General features: G+C 44.9%; 1 protein-coding gene across 1 annotated transcript in view; it reads right to left on the reverse strand.

Moving 5' to 3' along the window:
* SERPINI1 (serpin family I member 1) overlaps positions 1-19397 on the reverse strand; it is a 47465-nt gene extending 28068 nt beyond the window's left edge. Inside the window, exons 1-4 of the mRNA XM_056850005.1 lie at positions 19133-19397; positions 12325-12555; positions 3264-3458; positions 1391-1595 (exon numbers count right to left, since the gene is read on the reverse strand). Coding sequence (XP_056705983.1) covers positions 1391-1595; positions 3264-3458; positions 12325-12555; positions 19133-19382 — 881 coding nt within the window. The 5' untranslated portion in view covers positions 19383-19397. The remainder of the gene's footprint in view (positions 1-1390; positions 1596-3263; positions 3459-12324; positions 12556-19132) is intronic.
* Positions 19398-19965: the final 568 nt, after the last annotated feature.

Consider the following 19965-nt stretch of genomic DNA (forward strand, 5'->3'; position numbering starts at 1 on the left):
AGCTGACAACATGAACAAATGCAATTTAAAATATAAATGACCATATAAAAGTCAATTAAAATCACAAAGATTAAACTAACACTAGCACTCTCTCCGTTGATACTGTTGATTCCAGTTCCAGAGAGAAACCAGTCAAATAGAAAAGCCGAGCAGATACCAATGGAGGGGGAGGCATAAACAGGGACAAGGAAAAGGACAAGGGAGCAGGATGAAAAGGAGAGAAGGGCGGAAAGAAAAGGAAAGGAAAGGGGGGGGAAAGAGGGGAAGGACGGCCAGCTTATGTAAAACGGTTGCTGTCCTCAACAGCCAACTGATGTAAAACCATTGCTGTCCTCACCAGCCAATTGATGTACAACCATCAGAGAGTTCTACCAGGCTCATGTAGCCATGGTGGTTTTCCTTTAATCAATGTTTCCTTTCATGTAAAGACCTGACCTGGATGGCCCAGCCTAGCCTGCGTCATCAGATCTCAGAAACCAAGCAGGGTCGGCCCTGGTTAATACTTGGATAGAAGCCCACCAAAGAATAGGCAGAGTAAAGCAATGGCAAACCACCTCTGTTAGCCTCTTGCCATGAAAACCCTACAGGATCAGCAAAAGTAGGCTGCCACTTGACAGCGTTTTACACACACACACAAACACACACACAAAAAGTCAAATAAAGAATGAGCTCTTCCATTTGGGCCCTTAAACTTAAATTCCCCAACCTTAACTGAATTAACTGAAACTTGGCAGCAAGGAGCACCTGCAGTGCTTTTTATATCCAGCCAAGAAGTGGATTCTTCTTCTACAGGGATAAAGGTTCAAACAGCACACCCAAACTGATCAGGATTTTCTCTTATCTCAGGGCCTTTTGTTTCTACACAGATGCAAGTTTTTTTTAAGAGCCTACAAATTAGAAACCGAGAAGACTCTAACAAGAACCTAAATAAAACATAGCAGCTAAGCCTTGATATCTTTTACAAGACTGATATAAATAGAAATGGCTCATAGCAGAAATAGAATATTGTGCTTGTATGACAACCTCTTGGTAGAATTTGCCCTTTGTCTGGCTGACTGACATGCCCCCCCATCCACGTCTAGCGAAGCAAAAAAAAACTGATGCATTATACACATACAGATTAACATTTGCCGTTCTTAAGAAAACGCAAAATGCTGAAACAAAAATAAAGAAAAGGTCAGGTTGATCTTATCTTCCCAAAACTACTCTGTCCACATCAAATTCTCTTCATATACGAACAAGGATTTGCCATGAGCAGTCTCCCTTTTCCTGCTATCTGACTCCCACTCTCCGTCCCTCTGACTGCCGCTTTCTGTCACCCACACACAATCCAATGCTCCATTCACCGCACTGCGCTTTCTCCGGTAAGAGCCGAAATAAGTTTCCTCACCTTGGTAGATAGACCTCCACCTTTTGTTTCTTCACAGAGGTGGCCCATTCCTCAATCAACTGGGGTTTGACCAGAGGCTCCAGTGTGACTAATGGGACTTCCTGCCTGGAAAGAACAATCATCATACTGATCTCATCCCCCTCGTAGGGTATTTCCAGAACTTGATAGATGCCCCCTGCTTCATTGGAGCCATCACTGAACTCCCCTAGAAGAAGAAAAAACACGGTCTTGTTGGATTTTTGGAGGGCGTTCCATTTATTTTAAAGAAAGCCTTCCTTGATATTCTGCTTTCCCACAAAGAATTTCTTCAAGATTGCGTATGAAGAGACAATAAAATCTTATAATAGCTTTGTATTGTCACATTGCTTCCCTTAGATGGCTGTGTGATATACCTATTTTTAATACTCTTCTGGATGTAGAGGAGTTGGGTTATCTTTTTGATGGTTCTCCCTACTTCCTTTAGGAGCTCCCTTCCTTCCTTTGTTGTGAAAAACGAATAGGAAACATGAAAAATATGGGTTTGGAGCTAAAGCTACTGCTGACATAATGGTACTTACAGTAGAAGCACAGCACTTCCGCTGGCAGAGACGGGGACAACTTTTGCCTCCTTCCCAATAAAGAACCCACACTTCACCCCACTGTTTGTGGGCATCCCCTGACTTCCCAGGAACAGCTCTCAGAAGCTAAATGCTTGGCAGCTTTCCAAAGAGGCACTCCCTGCAAAAGGCGATACCTACAGCACTTCTCCAAAGTAATTCTGACACAAATGATGTGGACGAAAGCTGGCCCTGATTCTTTGCTTTGGGGAAGAGTTGCTTGGACTGAGTTTCAGAAGAAAGGAAAGGGTTTGCTCCTTACATTGCTTCCACAGTAGGGTTGCCAACTTCCAGGTACTAGCTGGAGATCTCCTGCTATTACAACTGATCTCCGGCCGATAGAGATCAGTTCATCAGGAGAAAATGGCTTTTTGACGGCATTGAAGTCCCTCCCCTCCCCAAACCCTGCCCTCCTTAGGCTCCACCCCAAAAACCTCTCGCCGGTGGAGAAGAGGGAACTGGCAACCCTATTCCACAGGGGGAAGTTTCCAATCCCAGACACAACCAAGCCTTTGTCTAGGGCCAAGGAGAAGACATAAAGCCTGCCTGGGATGGGCTCAGTTTTTGCTAGTCAGCCAGGTGGTAGGGAGCACCTTGAAAATCCTTGTATTTTTCGGTTCCCTTGAAGACCTTCTGGATTTTATTCCTTAGACTCAAGAGACAAGTGGGTGCTAGGAAACACATCGGTGAGTGTCGTGGCACTTCCAAGTGACACATGACGGACCACGGGGTTTGCTTAGCAGACTACAAACAGGAAGACTTGGGGGTTCATCATTCAGCCATGAAGGTTGAATTTGGGCCAGGCCCGTTCTCTCGCTCAGGTTAACCTATTTCACAAGGTTGTTTCGAAGATAAAATGGTGGAATCGGCTATGTAGGGAGATGGTGAGCTCCCCCTCAATGGCAGTCTTTAAGCAGAGGCTGGACAAACACTTGTCAGGGGTGAGCTAGGCTGATCCTGCATTAAGCAGGGGGTTGGACTAGATGGTCTGTCTGGCCCCTTTCAACTCGATGATTCTATGATTCTATAATTATATTATATATGACCTTCTCAACAGCAGTGGATACACTACCTGAGAGAAGACCACATTCTATGATTCTACGAAGAAAAGCAGAACGGAGCTCCTTAGAGGAAGGACGATAAAACTGGGTGAGGTTAGTGAGGGAGGGGGGGGGGAAAGGAGAATGTGAACTGGCTTAAAAGTGAGTACCAACAATGTGGTGTGTAAATTCTATGCTGAAGTTGGGCCGCTAGATAATTCGGGATTTCTTGCTTACCATAATAAAATTCTCCTTGCTGATACATCATTGGGATTTGCACTTCACTTTCATCGTCTTTTGTGAATGAGAATGCCCTGGTGTTTTCCGGCCGGAACTGAGATTTCCAGTTGCCTTTAAAATAGACGGCATTCAGGAGGGCCAACTGAGTCAGAGCGCTGAAATCCCTCGCTGACACAAAATCTTTGATCATATCTGTCAGATAAAAAAGGGGGGAGAGACATAGCACATCAATCAGCATGACTAATTGAACGCCGGAATCAAAGCCTACCCAGTCTTCAGAAGGCAAGGCAACAAAACAAACAGAAGTAATATGCAATTTCCAATTCAAAACGTCTTTTCGGATCCTCAAATTAAACTGTCAAGTCTTTGGGGTGTAAAAATCTTAAAAGCTTCAGTGCAAACAGATAAGCCTGTACAATTAATCTACCGTTGTGAAGCGTCAACGTTAACCTGCACTACGGGGGGGGGGGGGGGGGAATCTAACCAATTCAATTTGTAGATTAATCAACTAAAGCAGTAATTACTGTTTAAAATCTCTCCCTCCGAAACGACGTCGGTCGACCTCATCTTGAAGGGTACAGTCATGTAGGATGCAAATGAGCCAACTCCTTCCTCACAAATGCTATTAAGAAAAAAAAGCCTTTCTAGTTTGAAACTTAGCAGTCGTCTTACATTTCTGAGTGAAACCACCATGGCTTTGTCACAGCTAGGGAAAAAAAAATACAGGAAATTGAGAGGGCTCCTCAGCAATACTACCAACATTACAAATTTCGCAGTCTACATTCCTTCTGCTCGAAAAGCTCGCTTCCCTCTGGAGCCCCTTGCAACATTCGCAAATGGCTGAGACACTTGCAGTTCGAGAAGCATTTCGAGAATGTGTGCTGCTTTCGGATTCATATAATTGGTGGTACACACCCAAGAATCAGATGTTGTCAGCTCATACCCAGAGCTTGCTGGATGGCTGGCAAAGTCATGGATGCCCCATCATTTAAACCAGTGGAGTCATAAGGCCCAGGGGCTGAATCTGGCCCCTTGAGAGATCTTATCCGGCTCACGAGCCAGCTAAGGCAGGTACCCCCCCCCCCCCACAAACACACACACTCTCGATCTGGGCTGGCAAGGCATGGCCCGGTCTGACTAAGCGACTTTTATGTCATATCCGGCCCTCGTAACAATTGAGTTCGACACCCCTGATTTAAACTGAATGCGGGGCCAAGTAGTTAGGGACTGCTTGGGCCCTGTGACCTTTGCCTGCTCGAAAGACACAGATACGACTCCTTAAAGCAGAGCAGCTAGGGAGGAGGGGGAGAGGAATAGGTCATTAGACAAACAGTAGGGAGTGAGACCTGGGGCTTGGAGAAAATGCATTCCATCTCCTTAAAGGCTACAGTTGTCCAACAGCAGCCATTTAGGAGCACTGCTGAAGTGACTCCTGTCTCCTATACCCAAGTGAATGGAAGAGGGACAAGCCAACAGCCACTTTGACATCAGCCTGTACTGGCAAAGGGATGACTTGTACCCTAACACTCCTCTGCTTAGATAAATGATTCTCTCTTTGACTATGGAGAGTGCCTCTATCTTAATCTCCATCCTTCTTTCTTGGCAGCTCCCCAGCCATGACCACTTCTCAGTCCCTTTGGCTTGCTTGCTCACACGGTGGTAGGGTTGCCAGGTCCCTCTTTGCCACCGGTGGGAGATTTTTGGGGCGGAGCCTGAGGATGGAAGGGTTTGGGGAGGGACTTCAATGCCATAGAGTCCAATTGCCAAAGCGGCCACCCTACATGGTGGATACATGAAAAGGATGCTGTCCTCAACACAGATGGCAGCCACATGTAAGAGTGGCTTACCCACCAGAGCGCGGTCACTCCTAGTTGGTTTCCCTTTCTTTTTCTTTTCTTCAGTGTGGCTTAAGAGTGATGGATGCTAATCTGGAGAACCGGGTTGGCTTCCCTACTCCTCCACCTGAAGCCTGCTGGGTGTCCATGGGCTAGTCCTAGTTCTCTCTGAACTCTCTCAGCCTCACCTGCCTCAAAAAGTGTCTGTTGTGCGAAGAGGAAGGGAAGGTGATTGTAAGCCAGTTTGAGACTCCTTAAAGGTAGAGAGTCACTGAAAAAGACAATCATGCTAGGAAAAGTTGAAGGTAGCAGGAAAAGAGGAAGATCCAACAAGAGATGGATTGACTCAATAAAGGAAGCCACAGTCCTCAATTTGCAAGATCTGAGCAAGGCTGTCAAAGACAGGACATTTGGGAGGACAATGATTCATAGGGTTGCCATGAGTCGGAAGCGGCCTGACGGCACTTAACACACATAAAGGTAGAGAAAAGTGGGGTATAAAAACCAGCTCTTCTTCTTCTCCTTCTCCTCCTTCTTTCCTCTTCTCCACTTCTGGGAGTTCTGATGGAGTGGAAAGCCCCCTAATGCCCAAACAAGGCACAGTGTATCTTGCTCGACACAGCTTGGGATGTTGGCAATAAGAAATCAATTGGGAAAGGTCTTTTGAATGTGGTGCTAAATAAGCAAGCAAGCAAGGGTTAGTGGTTGTGTACAACAACTGAGGTCTATGGGAATGGGCCGTTGGGTAGTGATTTGTATTGAGCATTCATGGGCTTCCTTCTCTGGTATTATTGTGCACAAGTGGAAATGCTTATCATGTTCTGGAAGAGCAGATACCTCTTTTTATTGATCATAAATATTTCATACTACTTTATTCTGCGCTCAAGGCCATTTACAGGAGCATTAGAACATAAAGCAAAGCCATAAAAACAATCAAAATGTCACTTCCGACAATGCCCAATATCAGTTTGGCAGACAAAATCAAAAGTCTGTCTCAAAGACCCACTGAAAGAGGAAAGTTACTCCATCTAAGGAATCTGAGAAGGAGCGCCGCGTTCCATGCTTCCTCTGGAAGAAGATTCCAAGAGGTAGAGGCTACCATTATAAAAGCTCAGGGTCTTTTCCCTACCTTCCTCTCTTGACATGGTGAGGACTCCACTATAAGCCCTTTTGAGCTGATCTCAGCTGACATTACCTGGCAGGCATCCCGGGTACTGCATGCAAGGTTGGCAGCAGAACCTGGCGCGAGGGTAGCTGATGCCATGAATCCAAGTCAGATCAGTTCTCTGTGAAACCAGTGTTTAACAGGCAAGCATGATACCTGTGGACCTCTCAGCAGAGAGCCGTCTTTGCTTAGCACAATGCAATGGCCATAAGACTGAGCTGTGAGACAGGAAAATCCCTGGTTCACATCTTGCCTCCACTTTCTCTGGAAGTCCCCTTATGGGGATGATAATACCAACCTATCTTTACAGGGCTACTCTAAGGTTTGGTGATGGAAAGTGCTGTCACACACATGAAGCTGCCTTATACTGAATGAGACCCTTGGTCCATCCAAGTCAGTATTGTCTACTCAGACTGGCAGCGGCTCTCCAGGGTCTCAGGCAGAGGTCTTTCACATCACCTACTTGCCTAGTCCTTTTAACTGGAGATGTCAGGGATTGAAACTGGGACCTTCTGCATGCAAAGCAGATGCTCTACCACTGATTCACAGCCCCTCCCCTGTCAAGTTGCAGCTGACTTATAACAACTGCATATGGTTTTCAAGGCAAGAGGCAAACTGAGGGGGAGGGGCTGTGGCTCACTGGTAGAGCATCTGCTTGGCATGCAGAAGGGTCCCAGATTCAATCCCCGGCTTCTCCAGTTAAAGGGACTAGGCAAGTAGGTGATGTGAAAGACCTCTGCCTGAGACCCTGCCAGTCTGAGTAGACAGTACTGACTTGGATGGACAAAGGGTCTGATTCAGTGTAAGGCAGCTTCATGTGTGTTCATGTGTTGTGTAAGGTCATTTGCCATTGCCTGTTTCTCCATAGCAATCCTGGACATCCTTGGTGGTCTTCTATCCAAGAACTAACCAGGGCCGACCCTGGGCTAATCTGGGCCATCCAGGTGAGGACATTCTAAGGTTTACTGAATTTTTCTTTTTAGTTCATTGACACTCTAAAGGAGGGATGCAAACCACCAACCAAGTTTGGATGTAAACCATCAACCCCCACCCCACCTCCATTCTTCATATATGGAGTACAACTGAAGACTTCCTTACTTTTGGTAGTGTTCAGTCTGGCTCCATTTTGTCGTGATGTCCAAAAGTGGGCATCTCGACAAACTGGAGTTTGTTTCCTAAGACCCCTGATGATGATGATGATGATGATAATGAAGAAGAAGAGTTGGTTTTATATGCCGACTTTCTCTACCACTTAAGGCAGACTCAAACCAGCTTACAACCACCTTCCCCTCCCCACAACAGATACCTTGTGAGGTAGGTGGGTCTGAGAGAGATTGACTTGCCCAAGGTCACCCAGCTGGCTTCATGTGGAGGAGTGGGGAAACAAATCCAGTTCACCAGATTAGCCTCTGCCGCTCATGTGGAGGAGTGGGGAATCAAACCTGGTTCTCCAGATCAGAGTCCACCGCTCCAAACCACAGTTCTTAACCACTACACCACGCTTGCTCTGACAAAGTGAGCTTTGAGTCATGAAAGTTCACACCCTGCAAAATTTTATTGGTGCTTAAGTCACTATTGAACTCAGGCACCATCATTCTAAACTGGGGTGAAACTCTGGTTTGCCTGTGATGTCTGAATGCAGGCTACCTCTCAGTCTATTACAAACTCAAATGCTAATACAGGGAAATGCAAGCCCAGTTCAAGCTTCTCAGTACAAGCACACTGTTAACACAAAACACAATAGCTCTGATACCAAATGTGTGCACGTAAAGTGCTGTCAAGTTGTAGCCTACTTGTGTGGCAACCCCAGCAAGGGGCTTTCAAGGCAAGCAGAGGTTGTTTGCCATGGCCTTCCTCGGCAGAGCCTTCCTCGGTGGTCTCCCTTCCAAGCACTGACCCTGCTTAACTTCTGAGATCTGACGCGATCTTGCTATACCATGCTGCCTTCCCTCCTCGATATGAAAGACAGCACTAAAAAGGATTTGCAGGGAAATCCTAAGTGGAGTTATGCCCTTATAAAAATACTCTCTTCAAAGGACATAACTCTGCTTCCTTAACTCTAGTTTCTGTCTAGACATGAGGACAAATTTTCTAGCAGTTAGAGTGGTTCCTCAGTGGAACAGGCTTCCTCGGGAGGTGGTGAGCGCTCCTTCCCTGGAAGATTTTAAGCAGAGGCTAGATGTCCATCTGTCAGTGATGCTGATTCTATGACCTTAGGCAGTTCATGAGAGGGAGGGCATCTTGGCCATCTTCTGGGCATGGAGTAGGGGGCACTGGGGGTGTGGGGGGAGGTACTTGTGGATTTCCTGCATTGTGCAGGGGGTTGGACTAGATGACCCTGGTGGTCCCTTCCAGCTCTATGATTCTATGATTCTATGCTTAGGATTGCACCACTATTCTATTGGCAGTCTCACCTTTTTCAAAAAATAGCACACTCAGACATAAAACATGCAGCTCATTCTTTACAGCCCCATCTTATTAGTCCATCTTACACCATAATCTCCTGCAGAGTTTTAAGGATAATGAGAGCCGCGGAAGGTGCAAGCATTTCAGCATCGGACCCGCTGACATTTGCTCAAGGAAAGGAAGAGACATCTTACATCTGTTCAAGTCATGAGAGGCTTGTTAGCCAAGTGCAGCAGCTGCCGTGCCCACATTTCCAAATAAATCACTCCACTCTGAAGAACGTTGTCTACTACCTGGCATTGCCAACTGGGAATGGCTTGCTTTCAGCAGAACAATTTTGGGTTTGGAATTCTGTACAGACAGTGATGGATCGAATAAACATACCAGATTTCATGGGTTGTTACAGATGGGTCCCAATGTTTTATTGGGCAATACGCAAGCTTCTCGCATCACAACAAAAGAGAGAAGTCCTGAATCCAAAATGCTGCACAAGCACCCTCCCCATTGCTGCATCCCCCTCTGTTCCTGAGGGTCTCTCCCCCCACCCAGAATCCCCAAGGAGCTTCAGGGGGATGCCAAGAGAAGGGAAAAGATCCACATCCTACAGGAGGAGGAGGAGGAAGAAGAAGAAGAAGAAGAGTTTGTTTTTATACGCTGACTTTCTCTACCAGTTAAGAAGGAATCAAACTGGCTTACAATCACGTTCCCTTCCCCTCCCCACAACAGACACCCTGTGAGGTAGGTGGGGCTGAGAGAGCTGTGACTAACCCAAGGTCACCCAGCTGGCTTCATGTGTAGGAGTGGGGAAACAAATCCAGTTCACCAGATTAGCCTCCGTTGCTCATGTGGAGGAGTGGGGAATCAAACCCGATTCTCCAGATCAGAGCCCACCACTCCAAACCAACACTCTTAACCACTACACCAAGCTGGCTCTCTTATTGACGGTTCATGATGTTCCAGTTTAAAGTGTTCTCTTTCTTTTCCTCTTAACATATACACACGAACCATGGGGTGGTGAGCATGAAAAATGTCTTTTGATGCACAAACACAGATCCACAGAGAAGAGTTAATGGGATTTACACAAGTGTTTCGAAATGTGAAGCTGTTGCGTCCCAGGGATGAGAGCATCTAAACTTCCTTTTGTTGAGAGAGATGCCCCTTTGAGCAGAGTCGAGGGCCTTGGTACCAGGAGACAATCAAAGCTAGTTTCTCACTTACAAAAACAAAACCCCTCTTCCTTTTCTGTGTTGGAAATTTCTCTGATTATCTTTTAGACTGCCTTTGCTGGCCTTGATTATGAACAGAAGCGCTCGTTTTCCAATGGAAGAGAAGATAATTGCAAACACCAAGTTAGATGAATACTTTGCCTATGAGTTTTACAGTCAACAACATCAATGGAACTGACATAAGAGGGGTTTTTTTGGGGAGGGGGAGACAGTTTTTACATGATGCGTCTGTTGAAAGCATTGTCCCTAAGACTAGCAACCAATTTAGAAAGTTGGCTCGTTTAACACATTGTTTAGATTTGAACCAAACTGCATTGTATGAAGAGCCAGTTTGGAGGTTACTGCAGCTAGATAACTCCCTCTCATAAGATGTGGATCATGGCCATCCAAAGACAGTGAAATAGGCCTACATTCTACTGAAATCAGTAGGCAGGTACCGGGTGTGTGGCTCAGATCCTGCAGATTTCATTATCTTAATGAAGTCATTTTTTTTATCTCTGATAACTATTTTGATTCTATTTTGAACAGTAATAAATCAAGTTCTGTCTTCCTAAAAATAAGCATAGATCAGTAGTTAGTAGCTGTTTAACTGGTACAACAGAAGGGTTAAGAGAATGAACTGTGCGTGATCCAGAAAACCCCTGGTTCAAATCTCACCTCTGACACAAAGTCTTAGGTGGCCTTAGACAAACTGCTCTCTCCCAGCCTCAGCTCATTCCTCTACGATATAGGGATAATAATCTTGGCCTACCTTACAGGGTTGTTGTAAAAAATTACTGGGATAAGGTAATTTATGAAAATATTTATATCACACCTTTCCTCTCTGCTCAAGGCAGCTTACAAGTCATAATGAAAACATTTCAAGTAAGGCCAAACAGAATTTTGAAAAGCTCCAACTATGAAGTGCTTTCAACCCTGAAGGCTATCTAAATGCTAAGTATCCAAGATGATCTTCAGAAGAGTTCTCTGATTTGCCGTTCCAAGAAATGCAAACTTAAAATAGGGTGAATTGGTCACAGTGCCCAGGTAATTTTTCAAATTGCAATACGGTTAATACAGAACCTCACATCAGCATTTCCATAAGACAGGTCCCCGCATATGTTTAAGATCAGGGGCAGAACCGGATGCTGAATCTTCACTCCGGCACAGGCGATGCTGCAGATGGACCGGGTCCTCAGCAAAAGAATGGAGGGAGGCAACCCAAGAGCCTGGCCTCACTGTTACTGTCCCTGGCTGAGTCCAAGTCAAATGACCCCGTGGAGAAGATAATGACATCACATGGGTTTGGACCTGGACAAGGCAGTATAAGAGGTGGTGACAGGAGAGCCTAAATCTGTCATCAATCATCACCGTATGGGTCCAAAGAGAGCAGAACTTCTGGCTCTACCTGTCCTGCTAAGGCTTGGTTTGATCCTGGCTGTCAGCAGCCTTCCAGGGTAACAGCCCACCAGGACCTTTCCAGGTAAGCTAAAGGGCCTATTTGCCCTGTCTTTAGATGAAGAGGTCATTGACATAAACTGTGCAATCCTGAAGGGGGTGATGGAGAGAAGAAGAAGAAGGAGAAGAAGGAGAGGGAGGAGAAGCAGAAGGATAAGGAGGAGGAGGAGGAGAAGAAGAAGAGGAGGAGGAGGAGGAGAAGGAGAGTTGGTTTTTATATGCAGACTTTCTCTACCACTTAAGGGAGATACAAACCAGCTTACAATCTCCGTCCCTTCCCCTCCCCACAACTGACACCCTGTGAGGTAGGTGAGGCTGAGAGAGCTCTTAATAACTGTGACTTGCCCAAGGTCACCCAACTGGCTTCGTGTATAGGAGTGGGGAAACCAACCCAGTTCACCAGACTAGCCTCTGCTGCTCATGAGGAGGAGTGGGGAATCAAACCTGGTTCTCTAGATCAGACTCCACCGCTCCAAACCATCACTCTTAACCACTACCCAGCGCTGGAATCTATGCCAATTGCACCATCCAAAGTGGCACTGATGCCGGTGCAGGGCGACTTAGGCCCTTTTTTTGCAGGCATCGAGTTACGCCTGCAAAAAGGTGGCGTAGCCCCATGGAAGTCTATGGGGAGCTCCACAGGGTTTTCTTTCAAAGTGTCTTTTCCGGCTCGCTGTGCTGGCAGCAAGCTGCTCTAGAGATGGCGCAGCTGCATCTTCCCCAGTCGCCGTCCAACTACCCCCCTTCAGGATTGCTCTGTAAGTCACTCAAAATTAAGAAAATGAAGCAATTTGGCAGGAAAAGGAAAACTTTTGCTACAAGAAATCTGAACACACTGAACAATGTCAGATGGCTTGACAGTGCAAAAAAGAAGGGAAATGAAATTAAAAAAAAAAGCCCCACCCCAATGAGGCTTAGAATGGCAATTATACAGACATGAAACGACAAGCATTTACTGAGAAAAGGAATTTTAAAATTCAAGAACATACTGTTAGTATGGTTCTCCACCCATCTATTGATTTGGCTGGCTACCGCTAGGTTTTGACTGAAGTCTACGTTTTCCACTTCAGCTTTAAAGTACTTTTTCATCAGCTGCAGAAATTTGTCACTGACGTGATATCCATCCTGAACATAAAGGGAATTGGCAAGCTTCATCACGTACTGGCTGTCCTCAGCAGTTGCCATGTCAGAAAGGTCCTTCAAGAATGAAAATTCTTCACCTGAAATCAGAGAGAAAATATGTCTATCAGAGCAGGTAAACAGAAGGAGGGTTTGAAGTATCCCACTGCCTTCCCTGGAGAATATCAAAGTGATATGTTAACCCTCAACAGAGAAGGTCACCATGAAATACTTTATAAATAGTAGGACTCTTCTTCTGAGACCTGAATGGAGAAAATATTAGAAACAACATCAGCTACCAAAACTCCACAGTGTGAAAATGCTGCCACTCTAAACCAGACCAGCAGCCATTAACTTTGCTAAGGACTACATAGGCTAACCTTTTTTGTTAGTCTTTAAGGTGCTACTGGACTCTTGGGGAAGGGCTGTGGCTCAGTGGTAGAGCATCTGCTCGGCATGCAGAAGGACCCAGGTTCAATCCCCAGCATCTCCAGTTAAAGGGACTAGGCAAGTAGGTGATGTGAAAGACCTCTGCCTGAGACCCTGGAGAGCCATTGCTGGTCTGAGTAGACAATACTGACTTTGATGGACCAAGGGTCTGATTCAGTATCCGGCAGCTTCATGTGTTCATATGTGTTCTACTGCTATAGGCTAACACTGCATGGTAAGTTTTTTTAAAAAGAAAACACATTATTTATATTATTTGTGTCTATTTAAACAACTTCATGCCGTGCGGAGCAGCATTATAGCACAGTGTGTGGGGATGACTAGAATGCCTTCAGGCTGTATCTGAACATGTGCATAAAATATTCGTTCTGCTGTACTGTACTGTTAGGAAGGAATAGTTGAAGCAACCTGCTGAATAACCACAAAGGGGTCAACAAACAGACGAACGGCCCACCATAAAAAACAGCTCCCTGCCTGTGAGCGGTAAGCAGAATGTGAGCCAAACTGACAGGTATTCCAGCATTCCTACATGCAATCAGGGCCAATGAAGTTTTTTTCTGCGCAGAATGTATTTATTACAATTACAATATAGAAATGTCTTTCCTAATAGCATGCTTCGGTTGACAATCAACTGTGTTTTTTTTATAAACATCCATTATCTGCCCATATGTTTCTGATTTTAATGGGAGGTTCCCAACCATTTTTGCTAAATATTTACACTGCTATACCAGCTGTTTAAAATTTGGTCTATTATTCTAAAGATTTCCATTGAGCGCTTTCAAAGATTTCCTCCCCCCACAAAAAAAGATGTACTAATGATGTTTACATAGGATTAGCGCATGCCACTCGCATGGAAAAATAAATAAATCTCAGCTTGTTGTAAATGTTATTACATCTTATAAATGCCATCAGCCTGTCACAATGTCTCTAAAATAAGGATGTTTATTTTTAATTCCTCCGGCTTCAGAGTGTTCTGCCACATTTGCCAAATGTTTCAGAGGTTCGCTCAGCAATGTGAGAAAAGCTTAGGTCTGAAATAGAGATTGACAGCAAATTCAGTGGGAACCTTGAGGCTTGTGGTGGGGAGCACTGTCTAGCCAGAGAATTTGTTTGAATTGTGGAGATGGATGTAAGAATGCAAAGATTTCTACAGTTCCATCCCATTTAGGGGTTGATACTTTACCTCATCCCAGGTTTCCACATGAAGAAGAGTTGGTTTTTATACCCCGTTTTTCTCTACCTTTTAAGGAATCTCAAAGTGGCTTACCATCGCCTTCCTTTCCCCTCCCCACAACAGACACCTTGTGAGGAAGGTGAGGTGGAGAGAGTTCAGAGAGAATTGTGACTGGCCCAAGGTCACTCAGCAGGATTCATGTGTAGGAGTGGGGAACCCAACCCAATTCACCAGATTAGAGTCCACTGCTCATGTGGAGGAGTGGGGAATCAAACCCAGTTCTCCAGATTAGAGCCTGCTGCTCTTAACCACTATACCATGCCGGCGGAGATCTTCCACAGAAATTCAGAAACTTTAACAGTGTAGAACACCAGGGGTGGAGAGGGCTTAGAACCCATTCCTGAAAATTGGGCTGAAACCCTTTAAGAGGCGGCGTGACCTCGCTGCCAGTGTAAGTACGTGTAATAGCGCTATTACATGTACTTACGCTGGTGGCGAGGCCAGTCCCGCCGGCGGGCGAGCGCTGCAGGGCCGTGCCTTGCCCCTCCGCCGGCACAGCCTCTCCGTGGCACCGGCAATGGTGTAGAGAGGCCGCGCTGGCGCAGGGGGGCATTCGGGGAGCGGGCCGGGGGGAGGAGCCGCTGGTTAGGAGGCTTCCTATCCCGGTCCAGCCGGTTACGCCGGCAATGGGAGCAGAGTTGCTGCGCCTGCTTTTGAGCAGGTGCAGCCTTGCTGTTTTTGATGGGGCTTTTGGCCCCAATGGGAAAAAAAAGCCTTGAATTGTTCCTGCAGCGTGCACGAATCGGCTTAGGAGGAGGCGCTGCTGCGCCTCTTCCTCGCCAACTCCGCACGCCAACTTTTCAGGAATGGGCTGTTAGTCTATATCTTGCTTCCCCCTCTCTAATTTTACCCATCTACCCATCAGAGAAGTCTGCAGACACTTTTGGGGAGGGGACTTCCAACCCAGATACTTCTACTCTGTTCTGAAGTTCCTGGATCAAGTCTCAGAGTTCAACAATGTGTTCTTCTCAGCTCTTGGAAGTGATCCAGACACAGAGAACCTTTTCTGGATAACTTCTGAAGATGTGATTTCAAGATTTTATCCTGGCACTCAGAGAATCAACTCTGAATGCCAAGGTTGAGTCTTGAAACTATTTATTTTTATCTTGCAATTCCTCCAAAAAGATGACAGTGACATACATTGTACTCTCATCCCCATTTTATATCACAGCTTTATGCGAGTGTCACATGTGCATTTATTGCCAAAATCATAATCTTAGCAGTAATAAAAAGAGGACTTTGTGTTTTTAAAAAGTAGAAAATTACTCCACAGACTGTGTTTGTGTGGCATCCTTTGTGTCAACCATTCAGCACCATGGACAGTTCCTTTCAGCTGAATGCTTTGACAAAATATTTTGGGACGAAAACGCAGGGGAGGTTTTGCCTTGGATTTGCCGCTCTCTAGATGCATTTTCCCAATCTGAACTCTCAGAACTCTGCATGGGGGCTTGTTTTTTGAGTTTTGAGAATCTGGCTGGGGGAAATGTGCACTCAGAGAGTGGCAAATCCAAGGCAAAACCTCCCGTTCGTTTTCGCCCTTTGTCTGCCAGAGTTCCTTTCAGAAGAGGAAAAGAAGGTCTGATTGAATGCACTGAGGGCGCTTCCAAAATGGCCCCACTATTCTAAAGGCATTTATTCCATCTTAACCCATAAATTAAAGGTTTTAATTAAACATGCATTCAAATAAACATTTAAAAATTTGGAATGGCCCACTTTCTCTTCTGAAGACAATCCCTTTAGGCACATGAGGTCTTACCGCCTTATTAAAATTTAAATACAAATAGGTGGTCAGCACTGTCTAGAATGCTGCTAATTTACTAGCATTTCACAAAGAAGAACACTTGACAATTTCAAGGTCAAACACTCCAAAGGGGAAGCTATCTTAGTTACAGAAAACACTAGCTTTGATCCTGTGTAGCACTTTTAATGACAGAAGGTGGGACGGTTTTTGTGAATTCCCACAGACCTCTGCCTTTCCCCTTATGCTGTTTCTGGGAGTCCCTTTCATCCAGGAGCAACATGAGGATTTACTTACCTGTCTTAATGTTCTTCTGACTCAAAGGTCTTTAACAGGTCAAAATCCAACACTCTTACAGGCAATCATTGCAGATAACTATTTAGTGACTACTAAAGTGGTTTTTCAATCCTCATCTGGGAGCCAGTGTGGTGTAGTGGTTAACAGTGGTGGTTTGGAGCCGTGATCTGTGATCTGGAGAACCAGGTTTGATTCCCCACTCCTCCACATGAGCAGCGGAGGCTAATCTGGTGAACTGGATTTGTTTCCCCACTCCTCCACACGAAGCTAGCTGGGTGACCTTGGGCCAGTCACAGTTCTATTAAGAGCCCTCTGGACAATTTTTCAAGATGATAAATTCACATAACCTACTAAGAGGGAGGACCATACCTTTCTCTCAGATCGGACCAAATTTCGCACTCCAATAAAAATATGTTCTAAGGACTCCAGATGACCAGATCCACATTTATAAACTCTGTCCAGATTCACTGTGCCAGTGAATTGGTCTTCCAGTATAACCAAGGGGAAATAATTGAACTGAGCAAGCATGAATGCTCTTCTATAATGAGGGATCATTAGGTCTTGTAAATAGCTTTGGACAGCATAAGGGGGATGTGAACCTGAAGAACGCTGGTGAACATACACGCAATGTCTTTAATAAGGTTACAATGTCTGTATTTTTATCATCAAAACCTAGCCACTGCGGTCTATTCTTAAAGGTCACCATCCATGGTCTTCCATAAAGTTCTTCCTCAATGAAATTCAAACCCCCTTTCCTCACATTGGAGATATTTTGTTTTAATTTAAATGTCAAGATGCACAAGTTTCAAATGAATTCTGGGTCAATTCAGCTCTGAGAACAGTACCTGAAAGCCAGCTTGGTACATGGAAAATCTTGCGGATAAATTGTAACAGAGGTTGATCAAATGATTCAGCCACTGCCTCTATCAAGACCCCGATTCCTTATAACAGCTGGATACTATCTTAGCACTGAAAACCTGAATAGTACCTGGTATGTAATTACCACCTTGGGTGGGGGGGGGAATTGAATAATTGGATTATTGGTAACTCTAACTTTTCCCTTAGCACTAGTCAGATGGGCCTTACAGCTCAGATTTGATTGAAAAATGACCCCCAGATACCTCAATTGTTTTACCTGTTCAATCGGTTGTCCATTTATGAACCACATATACTGGGGGGTATAGGATTTAAAGGGCATTTTCTGCTGCAGTGGGAAAGGGGAGCTGAGGAGGTCCCACTCCGCTAAAATCTTTCCATCAGTGGATATTCTACTTGAGATCTAACCCAAAAAGAGATATGGCTTTTTAAAGAATAACTAAATTTATTCTGGCGTAAGACACTGTGGACTAGTTTTTTGTCAGATACAAGATGGCATGGGGGGGGGGGAAGCTACGCAATGGGGTTATAAGAGTGAAATGCACTGCATATATTCTGCAACATTATTTGCAAAGTTCAAACGCACACAGCCGAAACATAGTGACTACCTACAACAGCAGGAATAGATGACATTACAGTCCTCTTAGTCTTGCTAAGGCTAATTTAACAGCTATAAATGTGAGAGGAAGCCATCATCACAATTGAGGTCTAAATGGATAATAGTAAATTCCTCAATGCATTTTACTCCAGCTATTTAATGCAGCAGTCACTTTTTGATGTTCTTTTGCTGAATAAATATGATACCTTCAAGGGCTCATTCTCCTGTGCATCACCCAACATTTAATATATCCCATTCTATGCCAACAATACCCAGAAGCAAGTGGGAGAATATGTTAATCTCCCAGAATGCTTAAGAAAAGCCATGCTGGATCAGACCAGTGGTCCATCTTGTCGAGCATCCATTCTTATACAGTGGTGAGCCAGTTTTTCTGGAGGGCCAGCAACAGGGTAAAGAGGCCAAAGTTTTGCCCTAATGTTGCCTCCTAGAACTGGTATCCAGAGGTTTACTACCAGCTTAGCACCTAATTTGAGTTATCACTATTCAACAATAGCACTTCAGAGGGGGATTCCTGCATGAATTGCTCAATTCAATATCTGTTTAGGCCTTAATCACAGAATCATAGAATCATATTGGAAGGGGTCATACAGGCCATCTAGTCCAACCCCCTGCTTAATGCAGTATCAGCCTAGAGCATCCCTGACAAGTGCTTGTCCAGTCTCTGCTTGAAGACTACCAATGAGGGGGAGCTCACCACTTCCCTAGGTAGCTGATTCCACTGCCAAACAACTCTTACTGTAAAAACGTTTTTCCTAATATACACCTGGTACCTTTCTGCCCACAATTTAAACCCATTATTGCGAGTCCTATCCTCTGCTGCCAACAGGTACAGCTCCCTGCCCTCCTCTAAGTGACAGCCCTTCAAATACTTAAAAAGAGCAATCATGTCCCCCCTCAATTTCTTCTTCTCCAGGCTACACATTCCCAACTCCCTCAGCCTTTCCTCATAGGGCTTGGTCTCCAGGCCCCTTAGAGGCACTTAACAGGCTTAATAGTGCCATCCTAAGCAGAATCACACAATTCTAAGCCCATTTTAAAGAATGGGTTTAGAAAGGACCGCCCAGAACTGCACTGTTATTAGGAAGCAGAAGACTGTGTGATCACCTGTTACTTTTGTGCAATCACATCTTCCTTTTTACTGTCTACATATTTTCCTCTGTCTACATATTTTTCCTCTATGTCCATATATACACATTTCCAAGTACTTGCTTCAAGAATCTGATTAAGGGGGCTCTAGTTCACAAAAGTGCCCAATCTGTTCACCTTTAAGTGACCGAAGACTCTTCCTTTTTTGTTGTTGGCATCTTCATATACCCTTGGTAGGCAGAAGATGCAATCCTACGCACAGCTGCTTGGGAATAGGTCCCATTGATCCCAGTGGGGCTCACTTCCAAACAAAGATTCATGGAAACCTTGGAGCTCAACAATGTTATCAAAGAAGTGCTGATTGATTTAAACACACATTACCGTTTTTCAAGCCGTCGTATCCCATGGAGTGTCGAATTTCTTTCAAGGTGGAACCATGGGCTCCAAGTTCCACCATTCCCATGGCAATTGCAATTCCCAGCGGGGAGAATATAATGTTTTCGTCTTCCCCTGTTGCTCTCAGCTGATTGTAAAGGTTCACTGAAAATTCGGCAATGGTTTCATCGGGAAAACTAGTGCTGAAGGCCTCACTTTGCAAAATGAACAGGGACAGCAGCCCAAGAAGGAACATGTTGCAAGAGTTTCTCATCTGCAAGGCAAGTTACAGAGACGGCAAATGAATCTTACGTTGTACAGTTGGGATCGTTAAATGCTATTAAACCAATATATGAAAAATAGGGGTGTTGTTCTTTAAAAAACAAACACGATGTAATTAAAAACCACAGGCACACAATTAGAATAAATACATTAATATCATGATTTATTTATATACCACCATTGCTGGGCACACTAGAGCACAAGATGACAGATCCCTCTCCAGAGGAACTTTTAATCTAAAATTTGACACAAGGGAGATAACACAGGCAGGCAAGGGAGAAGGAGGCGGAGAAAATCAGGATGAGAATATAGATTTGTTCTGGTTTCATTCACTTTAGATTCGGCAGGGAAGGGGAACCGTGTCAAATCTTTCGTGAAAAAACGCGAATGTTGAGGTGGGATAGGAGGAAATGGATACATAGGTGAATGCTAAGTGTCTCTAAAAAGCAACTGGAGTGGGGAGATAGATGGAACACAGCACAGCATTAGGGAAAAGGGTAGTTTAATGCTTTCCTCCACACCATTTTACCAACTGAAATGCTGCCCCCCTGCTATAA

The sequence above is a fragment of the Euleptes europaea genome, chromosome 5, assembly GCF_029931775.1.
Source record: "Euleptes europaea isolate rEulEur1 chromosome 5, rEulEur1.hap1, whole genome shotgun sequence".
NCBI classification, from domain to species: domain Eukaryota; kingdom Metazoa; phylum Chordata; class Lepidosauria; order Squamata; family Sphaerodactylidae; genus Euleptes; species Euleptes europaea.